This window comes from Girardinichthys multiradiatus, chromosome 23 (genome assembly GCF_021462225.1).
Source record: "Girardinichthys multiradiatus isolate DD_20200921_A chromosome 23, DD_fGirMul_XY1, whole genome shotgun sequence".
Lineage (NCBI taxonomy): Eukaryota > Metazoa > Chordata > Actinopteri > Cyprinodontiformes > Goodeidae > Girardinichthys > Girardinichthys multiradiatus.
The window spans coordinates 19,155,977-19,170,353 of record NC_061815.1 but is presented as its reverse complement, the minus strand read 5'-3'; the positions used below and the strand labels follow the sequence as shown (position 1 = coordinate 19,170,353).

Here is a 14,377-nt window from a genome sequence, read left to right as displayed (position 1 = left end):
TAGTCAAAAAAAAAAAAAAAAAAATGAATGATTGGGCTACAGATGTTTTGGTTGAGATGATGTGGCTCAACATCTATTAATAGTAGTTAAAGTTCGAAAACCCATTTTGAGACAAATACATACAACACGCGGGTTTAAGCAGAGCTAGACACAGTATCCGTGAATGCGAGATGGTGAGGCATTCTTCCCTAAACACAGTGTTTTTTTCTTTTATTCATGGATCATTTCTCCTATCTGGGTTTAGCGGTTGCCATAGGGATCTGCCACTCGGCCATATGCCTCGTGGGAGGCTGACAAGCCTCTTTGCATGCCTGTCAGAGCACCTCAGTGACTATCTGTCAACGCAGTAATGGGCGAGATATCTCACTGCCACTTTAAATGACTGACTGGAGAAGCACACAGAGATAACTCTGGCCAAGAAACTGTCAGATTACTTTGTATTACTATGCTACCTCTAAGTAAAATCCGGTGCAACTAATTGCCTTTAAAAAAATAACCTAATTAGTAAAAACAGTCCACTTACATGTAATTGGCAGATTTTTATTGAAAGAGGCTGCCAATAGGTCCATGGCAACTCTGAGGGAGCTGCAGAGATCCACATCTCAGGTGGGAGAATATGTTGACAGGACAACTATAAGTCATGCAATGGACAAGTCGGGTGTTTATGGAAGAGTACCCAAAAGAAAGCCATTGTTGAAACAAAGGCATATATATATATCCTCTTTGCCAGACTCCATAGAGGGGACACCAACATACAGCCCTGCAAGAATTAGGAAGGTATAGAAAAACATTAGATGCATTTAGAAATTTCTTTCCTCTTCACAGTTATGTATACATTTATTTTGTTCTATCACATGAAATGCCTGTGAAATGCATTAAGGTTTTTGGTCGTAATTTGACAACATTTTAAAAGTTCAAGTTTTGCAAGGCACTGTAACTTAAAGGTCAACTAGGAACTGGGGTTGTGAACTGGGAAATACTATACATTCTTTGTGCAGAACATCAGATCTAAATTATGTCCAGGATGTTTAACTGCATCCCTTATATATACAAAATTAACCAATCAGAGTGAAGCCCATTCTAACAAATATAGCATCCATTTTTTAAATATTTCATATTTGTAACTAAACAAAACCTCCATGTACTCACTTTTCCCTCTTGTACATTATTCTTTTTTAAATTTGACAAAATGTAAAATATTTCAAGGGGCATAAATACTTTTGCAAGGCACTACAGGTCCTTCTCAAAATATTAGCATATTGTGATAAAGTTCATTATTTTCCATAATGTAATGATGAAAATTTAACATTCATATATTTTAGATTCATTGCACACTAACTGAAATATTTCAGGTCTTTTATTGTCTTAATACGGATGATTTTGGCATACAGCTCATGAAAACCCAAAATTCCTATCTCACAAAATTAGCATATTTCATCCGACCAAAAAAAGAAAAGTGTCTTTAATACAAAAAACGTCAACCTTCAAATAATCATGTACAGTTATGCACTCAATACTTGGTCGGGAATCCTTTGGCAGAAATGACTGCTTCAATGCGGCGTGGCATGGAGGCAATCAGCCTGTGGCACTGCTGAGGTCTTATGGAGGTCCAGGATGCTTCAATAGCGGCCTTTAGCTCATCCAGAGTGTTGGGTCTTGAGTCTCTCAACGTTCTCTTCACAATATCCCACAGATTCTCTATGGGGTTCAGGTCAGGAGAGTTGGCAGGCCAATTGAGCACAGTGATACCATGGTCAGTAAACCATTTACCAGTGGTTTTGGACACTGTGAGCAGGTGCCAGGTCGTGCTGAAAAATGAAATCTTCATCTCCATAAAGCTTTTCAGCAGATGGAAGCATGAAGTGCTCCAAAATCTCCTGATAGCTAGCTGCATTGACCCTGCCCTTGATAAAACACAGTGGACCAACACCAGCAGCTGACACGGCACCCCAGACCATCACTGACTGTGGGTACTTGACACTGGACTTCTGGCATTTTGGCATTTCCTTCTCCCCAGTCTTCCTCCAGACTCTGGCACCTTGATTTCTGAATGACATGCAGAATTTGCTTTCATCTGAAAAAAGTACTTTGGACCACTGAGCAACAGTCCAGTGCTGCTTCTCTGTAGCCCAGGTCAGGCGCTTCTGCTGCTGTTTCTGCTTCAAAAGTGGCTTGACCTGTGGAATGTGGCACCTGTAGCCCATTTCCTGCACACGCCTGTGCACGGTGGCTCTGGATGTTTCTACTCCAGACTCGGTCCACTGCTTCCGCAGGTCCCCCAAGGTCTGGAATCGGCCCTTCTCCACAATCTTCCTCAAGGTCCGGTCACCTCTTCTCGTTGTGCAGCGTTTTCTGCCACACTTTTTCCTTCCCACAGACTTCCCACTGAGGTGCCTTGATACAGCACTCTGGGAACAGCCTATTCGTTCAGAAATTTATTTCTGTGTCTTACCCTCTTGCTTGAGGGTGTCAATAGTGGCCTTCTGGGCAGCAGTCAGGTTGGCAGTCTTACCCATGATTGGGGTTTTGAGTGATGAACCAGGCTGGGAGTTTTAAAGGCCTCAGGAATCATTTGCAGGTGTTTAGAGTTAACTCGTTGATTCAGATGATTAGGTTCATAGCTCGTTTAGAGACCCTTTTAATGATATGCTAATTTTGTGAGATAGGAATTTTGGGTTTTCATGAGCTGTATGCCAAAATCATCCGTATTAAGACAATAAAAGACCTGAAATATTTCAGTTAGTGTGCAATGAATCTAAAATATATGAATGTTAAATTTTCATCATGACATTATGGAAAATAATGAACTTTATCACAATATGCTAATATTTTGAGAAGGACCTGTATATGTGTGACCTTACCTATAACAAGGCTGCCTGAATGTATTTTTCTATATCTGTACAGCACACTTTATTATACCATGCAATACCATACCCTACAACATGCGTTTTTATTAAGGCATGTTGCTGGCTGTATAAATAAACATGAACAACTTTACATGGTATTACACTTTAATAATACTTACAATTATTTGGTGGAAAACACGCTCAAAGCCTATGTTAGAGTAAGAGAAGTGACTATGTACATGCATGCCTGGGTGACCTAGGCTTGAGGATGTTGAGCCGCTCTACGAAACTAGGCAATGTAGTTTTAACGTTAACCACCGGAGGGCAAAGCTGAGCCTTTTCTGTCCCACCAACCAACCGTGACAAATACAACGCAGAGGAACGGTGAACTCAGCTCAGGCCAGCCGGTGAAAGATGGCGTCTCTTCTGCAGCCAGATAGAGTCGTCTATCTGGTTCGTGGAGAGAAAAGGATAAGAGCCCCGTTATCCCAGCTTTATTTTTGTCGGTATTGTAGCGAGTTGAGGTCGCTGGAATGTGTGTCTCATGAGGTACGTTATGTTTTTTTTTTTTTTTTTTCTCCGATAGCGGGTAGCTGCTTTGTTGTTAGCCGACTTGCTTATCGCTATGACAGATGGGCGGGACTTGTTTACTCATTCCACGGAATGTGTGGCTGAGCGCCTGGTCATTCAATTGGCTTTCCTGAATTTCCTTAATCTCATTGGCTGGGCGGTTTAACTTCCGTTGGAGTTAGCATCAGTAGCGTAGACTGGCTAGGTAGTTTATGCTATACTTTAAGCTTGATGTCAGACAATTTAAATAACTTGAAAATATATATCATCTGCACCTTTAGGAAATAAACACATTTATACTAACGTTGGACTGTCCTTCTTAACAGTTATGTTATATAATTTAGGAAGAGTAGCTTCATAATGAGGCCAATAGTTGGGAACACCACACCCAGAGGTAGCTGCACTCCTTTAACGCATCTTGTGGGTTTCTGTGTAAATATTTAACAACATTTAACTCGAAAGTCCGTCTTTCCTCCTAGTAGACAAGGAAACAAAGTAATAATGACATATGTTATATACACCGCCAATTACATGTTTTGGTCCATATACTAAAGATGTGTAATATGCCTAAAATAAATTATTTTATTTTGGTAAACTAATCTCATACAGAACTTAAAAAAAAATCTCCAACCTTTAAATTCTCTTCATTGATTCAGTCGGAAAATAAGTCCGAATTTAGGAAGAAAATCTTTCACAAAATCACTGAGATAATTATTGGTACCCCTAACAATCTATTTACAATAAATTTAAATAAGCATTTACTATTTATACTTCTGTAAGTGGATCCGTTTCTAAAAACGTCTGATTAATATTCCATGACGTTTTATTTACCCAGGCTGGGAATATTACCTGACACAGAGGCCAATTTCTTTTTAAATCTCGCCACCGCACACAATGACAAGGATGTTAAGGCAGGTAAAGATTCTCCAAAGCTTCCTGTTAGAGCGCTGCTTTGTCAAAGCGTGGTATCTTCATTCATCAAGTCTCCATAACAACCTTTAGACTCTCTCTACAGTTAAGCCCTAAAGCTTTCATAACTCTGGCAGATTTACATATTTTCTTTTTATTCAACCATATAGTTGTTTCTGACTGCAAATAAGAAGGGCATCTCTCAAAATATAATAAAACTATGTAACAGCAGGGTCAGTTTTTATTCACAAAAAGTTTTATTTACTATTTTGTAAAGTTTGGAAATAATTTATACCATTCAAAATAATCAGTGGAAAATATTGATATTACAGCAATCCTACCTTTTTTTTTATAATTACAGTTTTTTGGCATGTGGCCACTTGTATTTCGACTTGGTGATGAGCTCCAAGTCTTTGAAAACATTGCCATCACCCTAATTTCCCACAGCTTCTCTATATTCATGTTGGGACTGACTGGGCTACTCCAAACATTAATATTACTCCATTCAGGGGAAAAAAGACATTTTGGAATATTTCAGGGATTAGTTTAATATTAATTCTGCCTGGGGAATGACTAATTTCAGGCTTAACTGTACATGCCAACAAACTGGGAGTCATTCCATAAAACAGCCTTTTTTGTCCTACCATATAAACGTAAATATGTGCAGTTTGTTAAACTGTTCTGGTTCTTTAACTGGAACCATTTGCTTTGGGCAGATGAGACTAAGATCGTTCGGTAACAAACACTCCTGGTGGGTTTGGTGTGAAGCAAAGGATGAATGTGAGGGAAAGCACCTCATGGTCACTGTTAGGTATGGTGGAGAATCTTTACTGCTGTATGCCTGTTTCTCTTGTGTTAAATCTGTGAAATCTTTCAAATACCAGGAGATTTTACCTAAAAATATCGGGCTTCAACCTGTAAACTGAAAATGGGTTGTCATCTTTGGGTCCTTCAGCAGATTAATGATTCAAAACAAATGTCCAGTTAAAGAGTATATTGAATTACAGTCCTTTTCGCAGTTTCTGTTTATGTAATTTCTAGGCCTCTCACGATAACAAATTTTGCTGGACGATAAATTGTCCCAGAAATTATTGCGATAAATGATAATATTGTCATTTGGAGGCCATTTTCAAGTCATATAATAATGGCATAAAATGCAAGTAACTAATTCCCTCTTAAAGATCAATAAACTTTAATTTCTAAATAACATTTAACACTTGAAGACATTTTAATTATCCAAAATAAATAAAGAACCAACGATAAATAAAATGGATCATGAAGTCTCTGTTAATTTGCCCCTCAAAATTGCCCTTCAAAAAATATGAATCATTAGGATCAGACAGGAAAAACAGGAAACAGGCAAAATGGCCAGTTTTATAAACAAAAAGTGCAAACTAACAATAAAAGCATTCAATTTGAATAAGAGCAGATGCCTCAACAGGCCATATGTGAATCTGTAGCTACTAGTCTGGCAGATTAAACTTTTAACACACTGAGGAACGTAACTAGACCACACGCCTGATGGAAGAGTTCACTCCTCCCTACGCGAGCGAAATGAGAATGGACAGGAGTGAGTTGAGACCGATACACCGGAGTGTAAACTTTTGTCGTCCAGTCTCTTATGTAGAACGAAGTCTCCCCCAACAGTATCGCAGTTACATAACTTTGTGATAAATCCCTGAAACGTTCAATGCTTTTGATTTAATCAATCTAATAAAATGCTTCATTTAAAGCTTGAAATTGTTCTTATAGTTTGAATTACAGCCGTTGAGAATGGCATTCTTATTAAGTTTTACGCGGACAAACTGACTCCCCTGTTCTTTCTCTGACTCTGCTAATTAGGTGGACTCCCATTACTGTCCAAGTTGTCTGGAGAACATGCCATCAGCTGAAGCTAAGCTCAAAAAGAACAGGTGACGGCAGAGCTCATACGCACCAAAAGCTACTTCTACTCACTGGAAATGTCTACTCACTGATCCACTGTTCTCTGTCTCTGCACTGCCGTAGGTGTGCGAATTGTTTTGACTGCCCGTGTTGCATGCACACGTTGTCAACCCGGGCCACTAACATCCCAGCTCCTCTGCCTGACGATCCTACCAAGACAACCATGAAGAAAGCCTACTATCTGGCCTGCGGTTTCTGCCGCTGGACCTCAAGGGATGTAGGAATGGCTGACAAATCAGTTGGTAGGTGCTTATACAGTGTCGTCACTAATATGGACAGTAAATCTTACAAAAAACACCATTATCAGATGTAGCTTTGCTTGTGGTTATGTCTAATGAATTGAAACATTTTGTCTGTTGCAGCCAGTGGTGGATGGCAGGAGCCAGAAAACCCCCATGCTCAGCGGGTAAGTTTGAATACTCTTGAGTTCCTCACATGTTCCTTGATCAAATACTGCATTCTTTTCAATAGCTCTATGAGAAAGTTACATCCACACATTCAAAGGCTACGGCAACCGCAAACAGCTGATGTTACTTAGGCTTTAGATTTAGCACAAACAACAAATCATTCATTCTTACTATTATTTACAGTTAGAGTATCTAAAGTCACATGGTTGGTTCAGATGCACGGACTACTGTTACCCACTGTGCCCAGTTCAAATCTACAGATTTCAACTGGGCACAGTGGGTACTGATATTTTAAAAGAGTTTTAAAGAGTATATTGTCAAATATTTAAGTTTTTTTCAATAACTGAGTTCAGCAAATTATTAAGATCATTATTACTCATGTGGACCTTCTGGAAAAGTACATTTCCCCCAAGTTAATAGTTTGACTGTAGAAGGAAGCTGGGTTTGCAAAGAGCAGACTTTAATGATGAATGGGTGCCTCTCAAGCTGGGATTTGTCTCGTCTTACATGATGTTGTGTTGTCATGTCGCTTCATGTGATAGCCTTTTAAAAGCTGCAGGGCTAAACACGCAGCTCTGTTCTGAACTTCTGCACCCGGATATTCTTCATGTGTTTTCAAGGCTGCTTCTATTTGATACACATGTGCCGATCCATAAGGGCCGTACCGAACATTTTCAACATAATATATGTGTACTGTTCCAGCTCTACCATGCATTAGTATTGTTGTGATCTTAAAAGCATGTGTTTTGTTCAGAAATTCACAAAGAAAACGGTGACCTCTCTGCAGATGACTTTTTGTTTGCCACAGATCTCCAAGCTGATTGAATATTACCAACAACTCGCTCACCGAGAGAAGCAGGAGAGGGACAGGAAGAAGCTGGCAAGGAGGCGACAGTGCATGCCCCTGGCATTCTCGGTACTCTGCTCCCCCTGAGAGAGACGCTTTCACGAACTCTTTTCAGAAATGTCACACCTTTTTCTTTAACCTTTTAAAATGCCAAACGGTGGCGCCATTTATTTTGTACTTGCTGAGATCAACAGTTATTTGCAAGTTAAAGAGCTGATCCACTGTGCCTCAGTCTGAGGTTTAGCCAAAGCAGGTGCCAGCACACCTTTTATATAAAGAGGGAAGGAATAGTTGGGTTTGTTTGAGCTCTGAGTGAAATACTGAATACGTTTTTGCTGCTTTCTATGTTTTGGTATCAGAACAGCCTCTAGGTCAAGTGATGCTAAAATGAAAATATTCATGTCTTAAATGTGGATCATGTTTGTTTTTCTTGTCACACTTTGCACTCCTGCTTTCTGCTTTTAAAACCAACTGCATTGACATCCATTGATACAGATCAGTCCTTCCTGTATGTTGTAACCATGTAAGATGTGATGTCTTGCAGTTATATTTCCATCTCAAATGATCATTTTTGTTGCACTTGCCTGTCATCAAATGCCACTAATGTTTTGCTTGATTGCTTTGGTTTCACCTTGATCTTTATTCTCTTTTTTTCCTTTGCTTATGCACTCTGATATTTTGGTTTTTACCCCCCAGCAACACACTATTCATGTGGTGGTGAGTTATATTTTCATGATTTGGGTAGTCTTATACTGTTGCACTTTAATCTCTTTACTTGTCAACTCTATCACTGCGAGACCTCACAGATCACATGAATGTCTCCTTGGTTAAAATAGGCGTAGATTCACACAATGATGGCATCTAAATGTCTGTTTATTCAGGAGGAAAAAAAAGCATTTAAGCCTAATTAAGTCAAGAAATTGTCCTCGTCTTTCTCCAGCTGCTCTGTTCTATGTTCGTTGTATCTTACCAGAAGGTATACAGAACTCTGTCTGGCTTATTTTTTGTCCTAATGTCAGAAAAAGCTGCTATCTGTTTTTGTTAAGAGTTGACATGGATTCATCTCTTGGACAAAGGCTTTGTTAAGGAATTGTCATGTAGAAAAACAGATGAATAAATCATGGTGACTCCTTGTTAGTTCTCATTTGGCCGGCCGCCTAGTCACGTCTCTTCTATCCGAATTCACCCAGGAAAAATACGGCCTTGGAACCAGACTGCAGAGGCAGAAGCCTGGAGCCCCCATATCTACCCTGGCTGGACTTTCGTGAGTTATCCCTCATCAAATATAAGAATGTTTCTGCTTTGGGCTCTGATATTTGCATGACTTTTAAATACAAGAAGAGCTAGTGAGAAGTGTGTGTTTCTGCTCTGTGTCCCCGCATCATGATGACTTGGACAAATGTTTTACCTTTCAGAACCACTTCAGTGGTTTTTTCTGGCATCTCTGTAACAGGACGCTTAATCCCAGAAGTAGAATGATGAGACGATTCAGTTGTTTTAAAATGGTAACTTTTGAAAACCTTGGCATATCTTGCAACCTGCCCTCACTTATCTGCTTGGAGGCTGTAGGTACCTCCTGAGTCTAAATAGATTGTCTCCCTACAGTCAGAAACAGGTTCTTTTCTATCGGTTTGGTGCAACTTCTTATGAATGTGTTCAGTTTTATGTTTGAGGTCCAGATATGCTGTATATGCTTGCTTTAAACATCCCATTTGGGTCCACATTGTTTCAGATGTGTTGTGTTTCCTAACTAGCCTTAAAGAAGGTGAGGACCAGAAGGAGATCACCATAGAACCGGCCCAGGCCCTTGATGAAGTAGAGCCCCTGCCTGAGGATTGTTACACTAGACCTGTCAGTTTACCCGAAGGTAAGATTTTTGTCAAGAAGCAGCACTGGATGACCTTCTGATGGTTGCTGAGCAGAATCTGTGTATGTCCGTGTGTTTCCAGTGACCACGCTGCGCCAGAGGCTGCTGCAGCCGGACTTCCAACCTGCAGGAGCCTCTCAGCTGCACCCCAGACACAAACACCTCCTGATGAAGCGCTCGCTGCGCTGCAGGGTCAGTACAGCTCTGGTATTACTTGGGTCTCTAATGGTCTTGTTTATTTTCACAGTATTTTTCTTAATTGCTCTCCCCAGAAATGCGAGCACAACCTGAGCAAGCCAGAGTTTAATCCAACTTCAATCAAGTTCAAAATACAGCTGGTGGCTGTGTGAGTAGTCATCAGCGTGTGTACAAAGTTTACATCGGCCTCAGGCCCGATTGGGTTAATTAGCGGGAAAATTGATTGTGCAACTGAAAATGCAGGTTCAAGAAATGTTCAAGAAATGAAAAAAGTTTGCTCTGGAAATTAAACACATTTCACCAAAAACCAGTGATTAGAATCAGGCAGAAATAATTATATAGTTTTAGTTTAGAAAATGAAATGAATAATTAATTGAGCTGTTCAGTGATTTGAGGATTTCATTTATTAATGTAGTTTGGATGTTTGGCTGATGGTGGATTTCTCAGTCTTCTGTTTTCCTCCAACAGGAGCTACATCCCTGAAGTAAGAATAATGTCCATTCCAAACCTCCGACACATGAAGGTCAGTGTCTGCCCTGGTTCTGTTTTAGAAAGTATATTTTTGCTCAAGTTTTGTCCTTCTGGATTACTTTAAGTAAAAAAAACAAACATGTTCTTCTCAGCTAAATGAGCTGTTAATTGTAGCTGAAGTCCTGGTCTAAAATCTTTAAAACATCCTGGATCAGAGCTGTCTTTACATGTGAACATAACATACACAGGGCTCTTTAATGTGGTGTTTATGTAGTTTAAAATGACTCATCTGTAGTCTTTTATTTTTTGTATTTAATTGAACAGCGATAGGAAAGCTCAAACGTAGCATTATTTTTGAACTTCTACATTTAAATGTTGTTCACATGTTTCACAACAAATAAGAAGCTGGCGTTAACTTGTCTAATAACAGCTTAGGATGCCAAGTATGTCCTCATTTTCAGCACATTTAAGAACATGTTTGTTTGGAAAATGTGGAAAATTTCCTTTTTAATAAATTGGTTAAAATGGACTTTATGGAGAATAGATGAGAGACACTGCAATAGAAATAATAAGCAGCAAAGTTATAATTATTTTTAAACAAAGTTACCTTTCTTTTCTCCGTGCTGTTTAACACAGGAGAGTCAGGTGCTGCTTACCCTGACCAACCCAGTGGAGAACATCACCCATGTCTCACTGGCTGCTTGTAAAGAAGAAGATCCTGATGACATTAACAGCACTGCCAAGGTCTGTTTTAGACCCTCTACTGTCACCAAGTTCCTCTTTAATGGGACTGAAGCTGCAGTTGAATAACCTATTTTTTATTTTTAAAGTAAATGATCACTGATTAAAACTAAACATTAATCTCATCAGACCAGTTGATTGGAACAGTGGCTCCATCACTGCCGCAATAACAAACCCAGTCAGTCTTAATTTGCAGCACACCTCATGAACAACGAGAGCAACACGAAATGCTTCACGTGATCTAAAACCAGGGGGCAATGAAAACTATTAACGACTAAGCAGACGTTAGAGACGTTCGTTGTTTTTAAATAAATGATTTATTTAGAAGTAATGTTTTATAAAAAGGATGCCAGACTAGTAATAGTTGTAGACACAATACAAGCTTAAAACAGGTTGCAAAACTCATCACAAGAATTTTAGCAATCTTTCAACTTCTGGCAGCCAGCAGTCAATTAAATTGTTAAAAAAAATTCAAATTTGTTGCTAAAATTATTCTTGTGCTTTTTTAAAAAATAATTATTATTTCTTTTTACTTCCAATAAAATAACATCAATGAGAGAATATTTGCTCGTTTTTGTATAGCTGGCATTATGATGTGCTGCCAAGTCTGTTGAAATTAGGAGGAATTTGCATATTTACGCATAATGTATTTATTACTATGTTGAAATACGTTTAACAGGAATATACTCTGGGGCCAAAACGTTTTTATTCAGCCACTGATTGTTCAAGTTCTCCTACTTAGAAAGATGAGATAAATTCTTTAACAATCCTACAATGTGATTTCCTGAATTTTAGTTTTCCTCATTTTGTCTCTCATAGTTGAAGGTGTACCTATGATGAAAATTACAGACCTCTCTCATCTTTTTAAGTAGGAGAACTTGAACAGTGGATGACTAAAAAACTTTTTGGCCCCATTGTATCAAGTTTATATAATGCTTATTTAATTTTCTTTTTAATTAGTGTCATTTAACGCTATAAACTCAGAGTAAGCTGTACCTCAAGCTGTCTTTTTATTTCACCATGAACATTTCTCAGTTTTTTTTTTTCTTAACATCATTATAAGAACGGAGAGACAATAAAAACCTTTTTCCTTTTTTAGGTTCTTGTTCCCAATAAGGAACTGGTGTTGGCAGGAAAAGATGCTGCAGCTGAGTACGATGAACTGGCTGAACCTCAAGACTTCCAGGATGACCCAGAGTGAGTATACGACACCGACCGGGCTCACACACTGAAGCGTTGCTTCTGGAGAAGTCTTATCCTTACCTCTGCTCTTTTTTTCCAGCATTGTTGCCTTCAGGAAGTCTAATAAGATTGGTTTCTTCATCAAAGTGATCCCTCAGAAAGAAGAGGACACAGATGTCACCGTTTCATTTAGGATGTGCCATGACTTCCGTAACCTCGCGGCTCCAATCCGGCCGAGCGAGGAGGGAGGCGACGCTGCTCCGGAGGCTATTTGGCTCACGCATCATGTAGAGCTGAGGCTGGGGCCACTCGCTCCCTGAGTGCACGTAAAAGCCTTGGGCTATTTTAACTAGTCTCTTTAAACTAGAGTTCATTTAATGGAAACTGATCTCTGGTTCCGCTCCGAGCTTCAGATGCTTTTGTTTTAGTTTACCTTACTTCTCCAGTGGTTGCAAAGTAGCCATCATCTGCTGCTCAGTCCATTATAAAATTATAGGAAGCTACTTTTGACCACCGACTGGTGCATCGGTTTCACCTCCCTTTGAATGATTGTTGTGCTGCGACTCCAGGTGAAAGGTTATATTTCACTACATCATCCTCTTTCTCTGTTTAAACACTATACAGTCTGTTAGTACGAAGCAGTTTCAGTGTGGGAGTTTAGGATGTATTGATGTTGTTCAAACAGTGTTTTCTTTATTCCCTGTGTCTGTATGTGGTTATAATTCACTGTAGCGCTGAGCTGGTGCGACCCGTTCAGACTGAGCGAGTGAAATCAGTGAGCAGAATCAGAAGTAAGAGATGAGAACAATCTGAGTCTCAACATCGGCTCTTGTTTATGTATCTTTGTCAGCATCATTTTCTGCAGACCATAGTTTTGTATTTGCTTGCATGCTTTATCTATACGAAATACAGCAAATGCTAAAAATTGTCTAAACTAACCTGCCAATATTTCAGTGTTGTACTGGAACCTATTTAAATCACTTCTTACAGTTTAATCATTTCCACTTGAAGTTTGCAGACTAAGAAGACTTCTTAGTGTGTTTAGCAGCTCATTGGAATTGCATACAAAGCTTATTAATCTAAGATCACCTGCATTTTATACACCCAGACAGAAAGTATACTTCGCTGCCCTTCTACAGGGCAGATCATAGGTCATCTCTGCACTGTTGTCACACTTCACACCTTTACATGCAACGGCCTCCATAAAGCTGCAGGAAGCTCGGTAAAATAGTTTTAGGTACAAAAAGCTCATCATGTATTTGTACGTCAACTTTTTCCCTTCCTCTTGGCTTGCAAACATTACTGACTAGCCTGTAGGTGTGTGTTGTGCAAAACTGTCTGATGTGTCATCTTAGAAAAAGCAGAGCTGTACATTACAATTAACCCGCACTACTGGCTAATAAAATATGCTGTAATGATGATGGTTCACATGACTTTTACATCATTTAATCAAGAGGTGCTTTTTGTTTTCTTTTATTGGATGATTTATGGAGTATCTTCACACCCAGCACATACAATAAAAGCATTTAACCAGAATTATGAATGATGCAGCTTGTTTTGTTGCTGCTCACAGGATGGCCTCATACTCCTAAATGTGTTCAAATATTTTCCCATACTTCCCACTCAACGTCTTATATGTGAGTTTCAGGCATTGTATGTGGATTATATGATGCAGAACATCTCTGGGTAAAAAGGAGTCGTATGAGTACAGAATGTGTTGCTTAATCTGGACCTATTTAACACCCATTTAGGAGGCTCAACTCATCATGCAAATATAGTTAGTTCTCTGATAGGAAGCCTATTGTGAGCTCAGACCCATATAGCCTGAGTAAAATCCTAATTGTGCAAAAAATACACATTGGGTTATTCAGAATATATAGCAAACCTTCCACCTTGGTCAGGCTTTAAATGTAGAGTCCGCTTGAACTACAGATTGTAAGGAAGAGCAAGTTGAGCTAGTGCCTATCTACAGCAGTCATTGGACATGAGGCGGGATACACCCCAGACAGGTCACCAGTCCATCCCAGGGCAACACAGAGACACAGACTCTCCCACCTAGGGGCAATTTTAACTAATAGTCTTACCTAACAGTCATGTTTTTTAAACTAGACGGAAACTGGAGTACAAAGAGAGAACCCATGAATGCACGGGGAGAACATACAAACCCTAAGCATAACGCTCATCCAGATCTGGAAAATACTTGAATTATATTCCAAATTCTTTCATAATATGTAGGAACCTTCACTGCTAAGTGAGTCAAAACTGAGAGTTTGCAGATTTAAGTGTTATATATGATCATGTTAATCTCTGAAGGTGAGTCATTACCAATTTGCTATTTAAAAAAAAGAAAAGTTAGATTTGCTTCAGTGGGGATGCAAGCTGTCAACATGACAGC

The 14,377-nt window shown here is 39.3% G+C and overlaps 1 protein-coding gene across 2 annotated transcripts; it reads left to right on the top strand.

The window, feature by feature from the left end:
* Positions 1 to 3,199: 3,199 nt before the first annotated feature.
* On the top strand, positions 3,200 to 13,518 carry dctn4 (dynactin 4). Of its 2 annotated transcripts, XM_047353393.1 has the most exons (14): positions 3,200 to 3,395; positions 6,168 to 6,238; positions 6,333 to 6,511; positions 6,632 to 6,675; positions 7,485 to 7,592; positions 8,220 to 8,240; positions 8,714 to 8,787; positions 9,278 to 9,390; positions 9,473 to 9,582; positions 9,663 to 9,736; positions 10,057 to 10,111; positions 10,696 to 10,803; positions 11,900 to 11,997; positions 12,083 to 13,518. In XM_047353393.1, exons 1-14 carry the CDS (start codon positions 3,261 to 3,263, stop codon positions 12,300 to 12,302), a joined length of 1,410 nt encoding a protein of 469 aa, XP_047209349.1. In that variant the 5' UTR covers positions 3,200 to 3,260; the 3' UTR covers positions 12,303 to 13,518. The 2 variants fall into 2 exon arrangements, with proteins under 2 accessions (XP_047209349.1, XP_047209350.1); XM_047353394.1 differs by lacking the exon at positions 8,220 to 8,240.
* Positions 13,519 to 14,377: the final 859 nt, after the last annotated feature.

What these genes read in the sequence shown, in the direction of transcription:
- dctn4 (XM_047353393.1), top strand. Translation starts at nt 3,261, where the DNA reads ATGGCGTCTCTTCTGCAGCCAGATAGAGTCGTCTATCTGGTTCGTGGA. An exon ending in GCTAAGCTCAAAAAGAACAG is followed by an intron (nt 6,239 to 6,332) that starts GTGACGGCAGAG and finishes GCACTGCCGTAG; the next exon opens with GTGTGCGAATTGTTTTGACT. An exon ending in ACCTGTCAGTTTACCCGAAG is followed by an intron (nt 9,391 to 9,472) that starts GTAAGATTTTTG and finishes GTGTGTTTCCAG; the next exon opens with TGACCACGCTGCGCCAGAGG.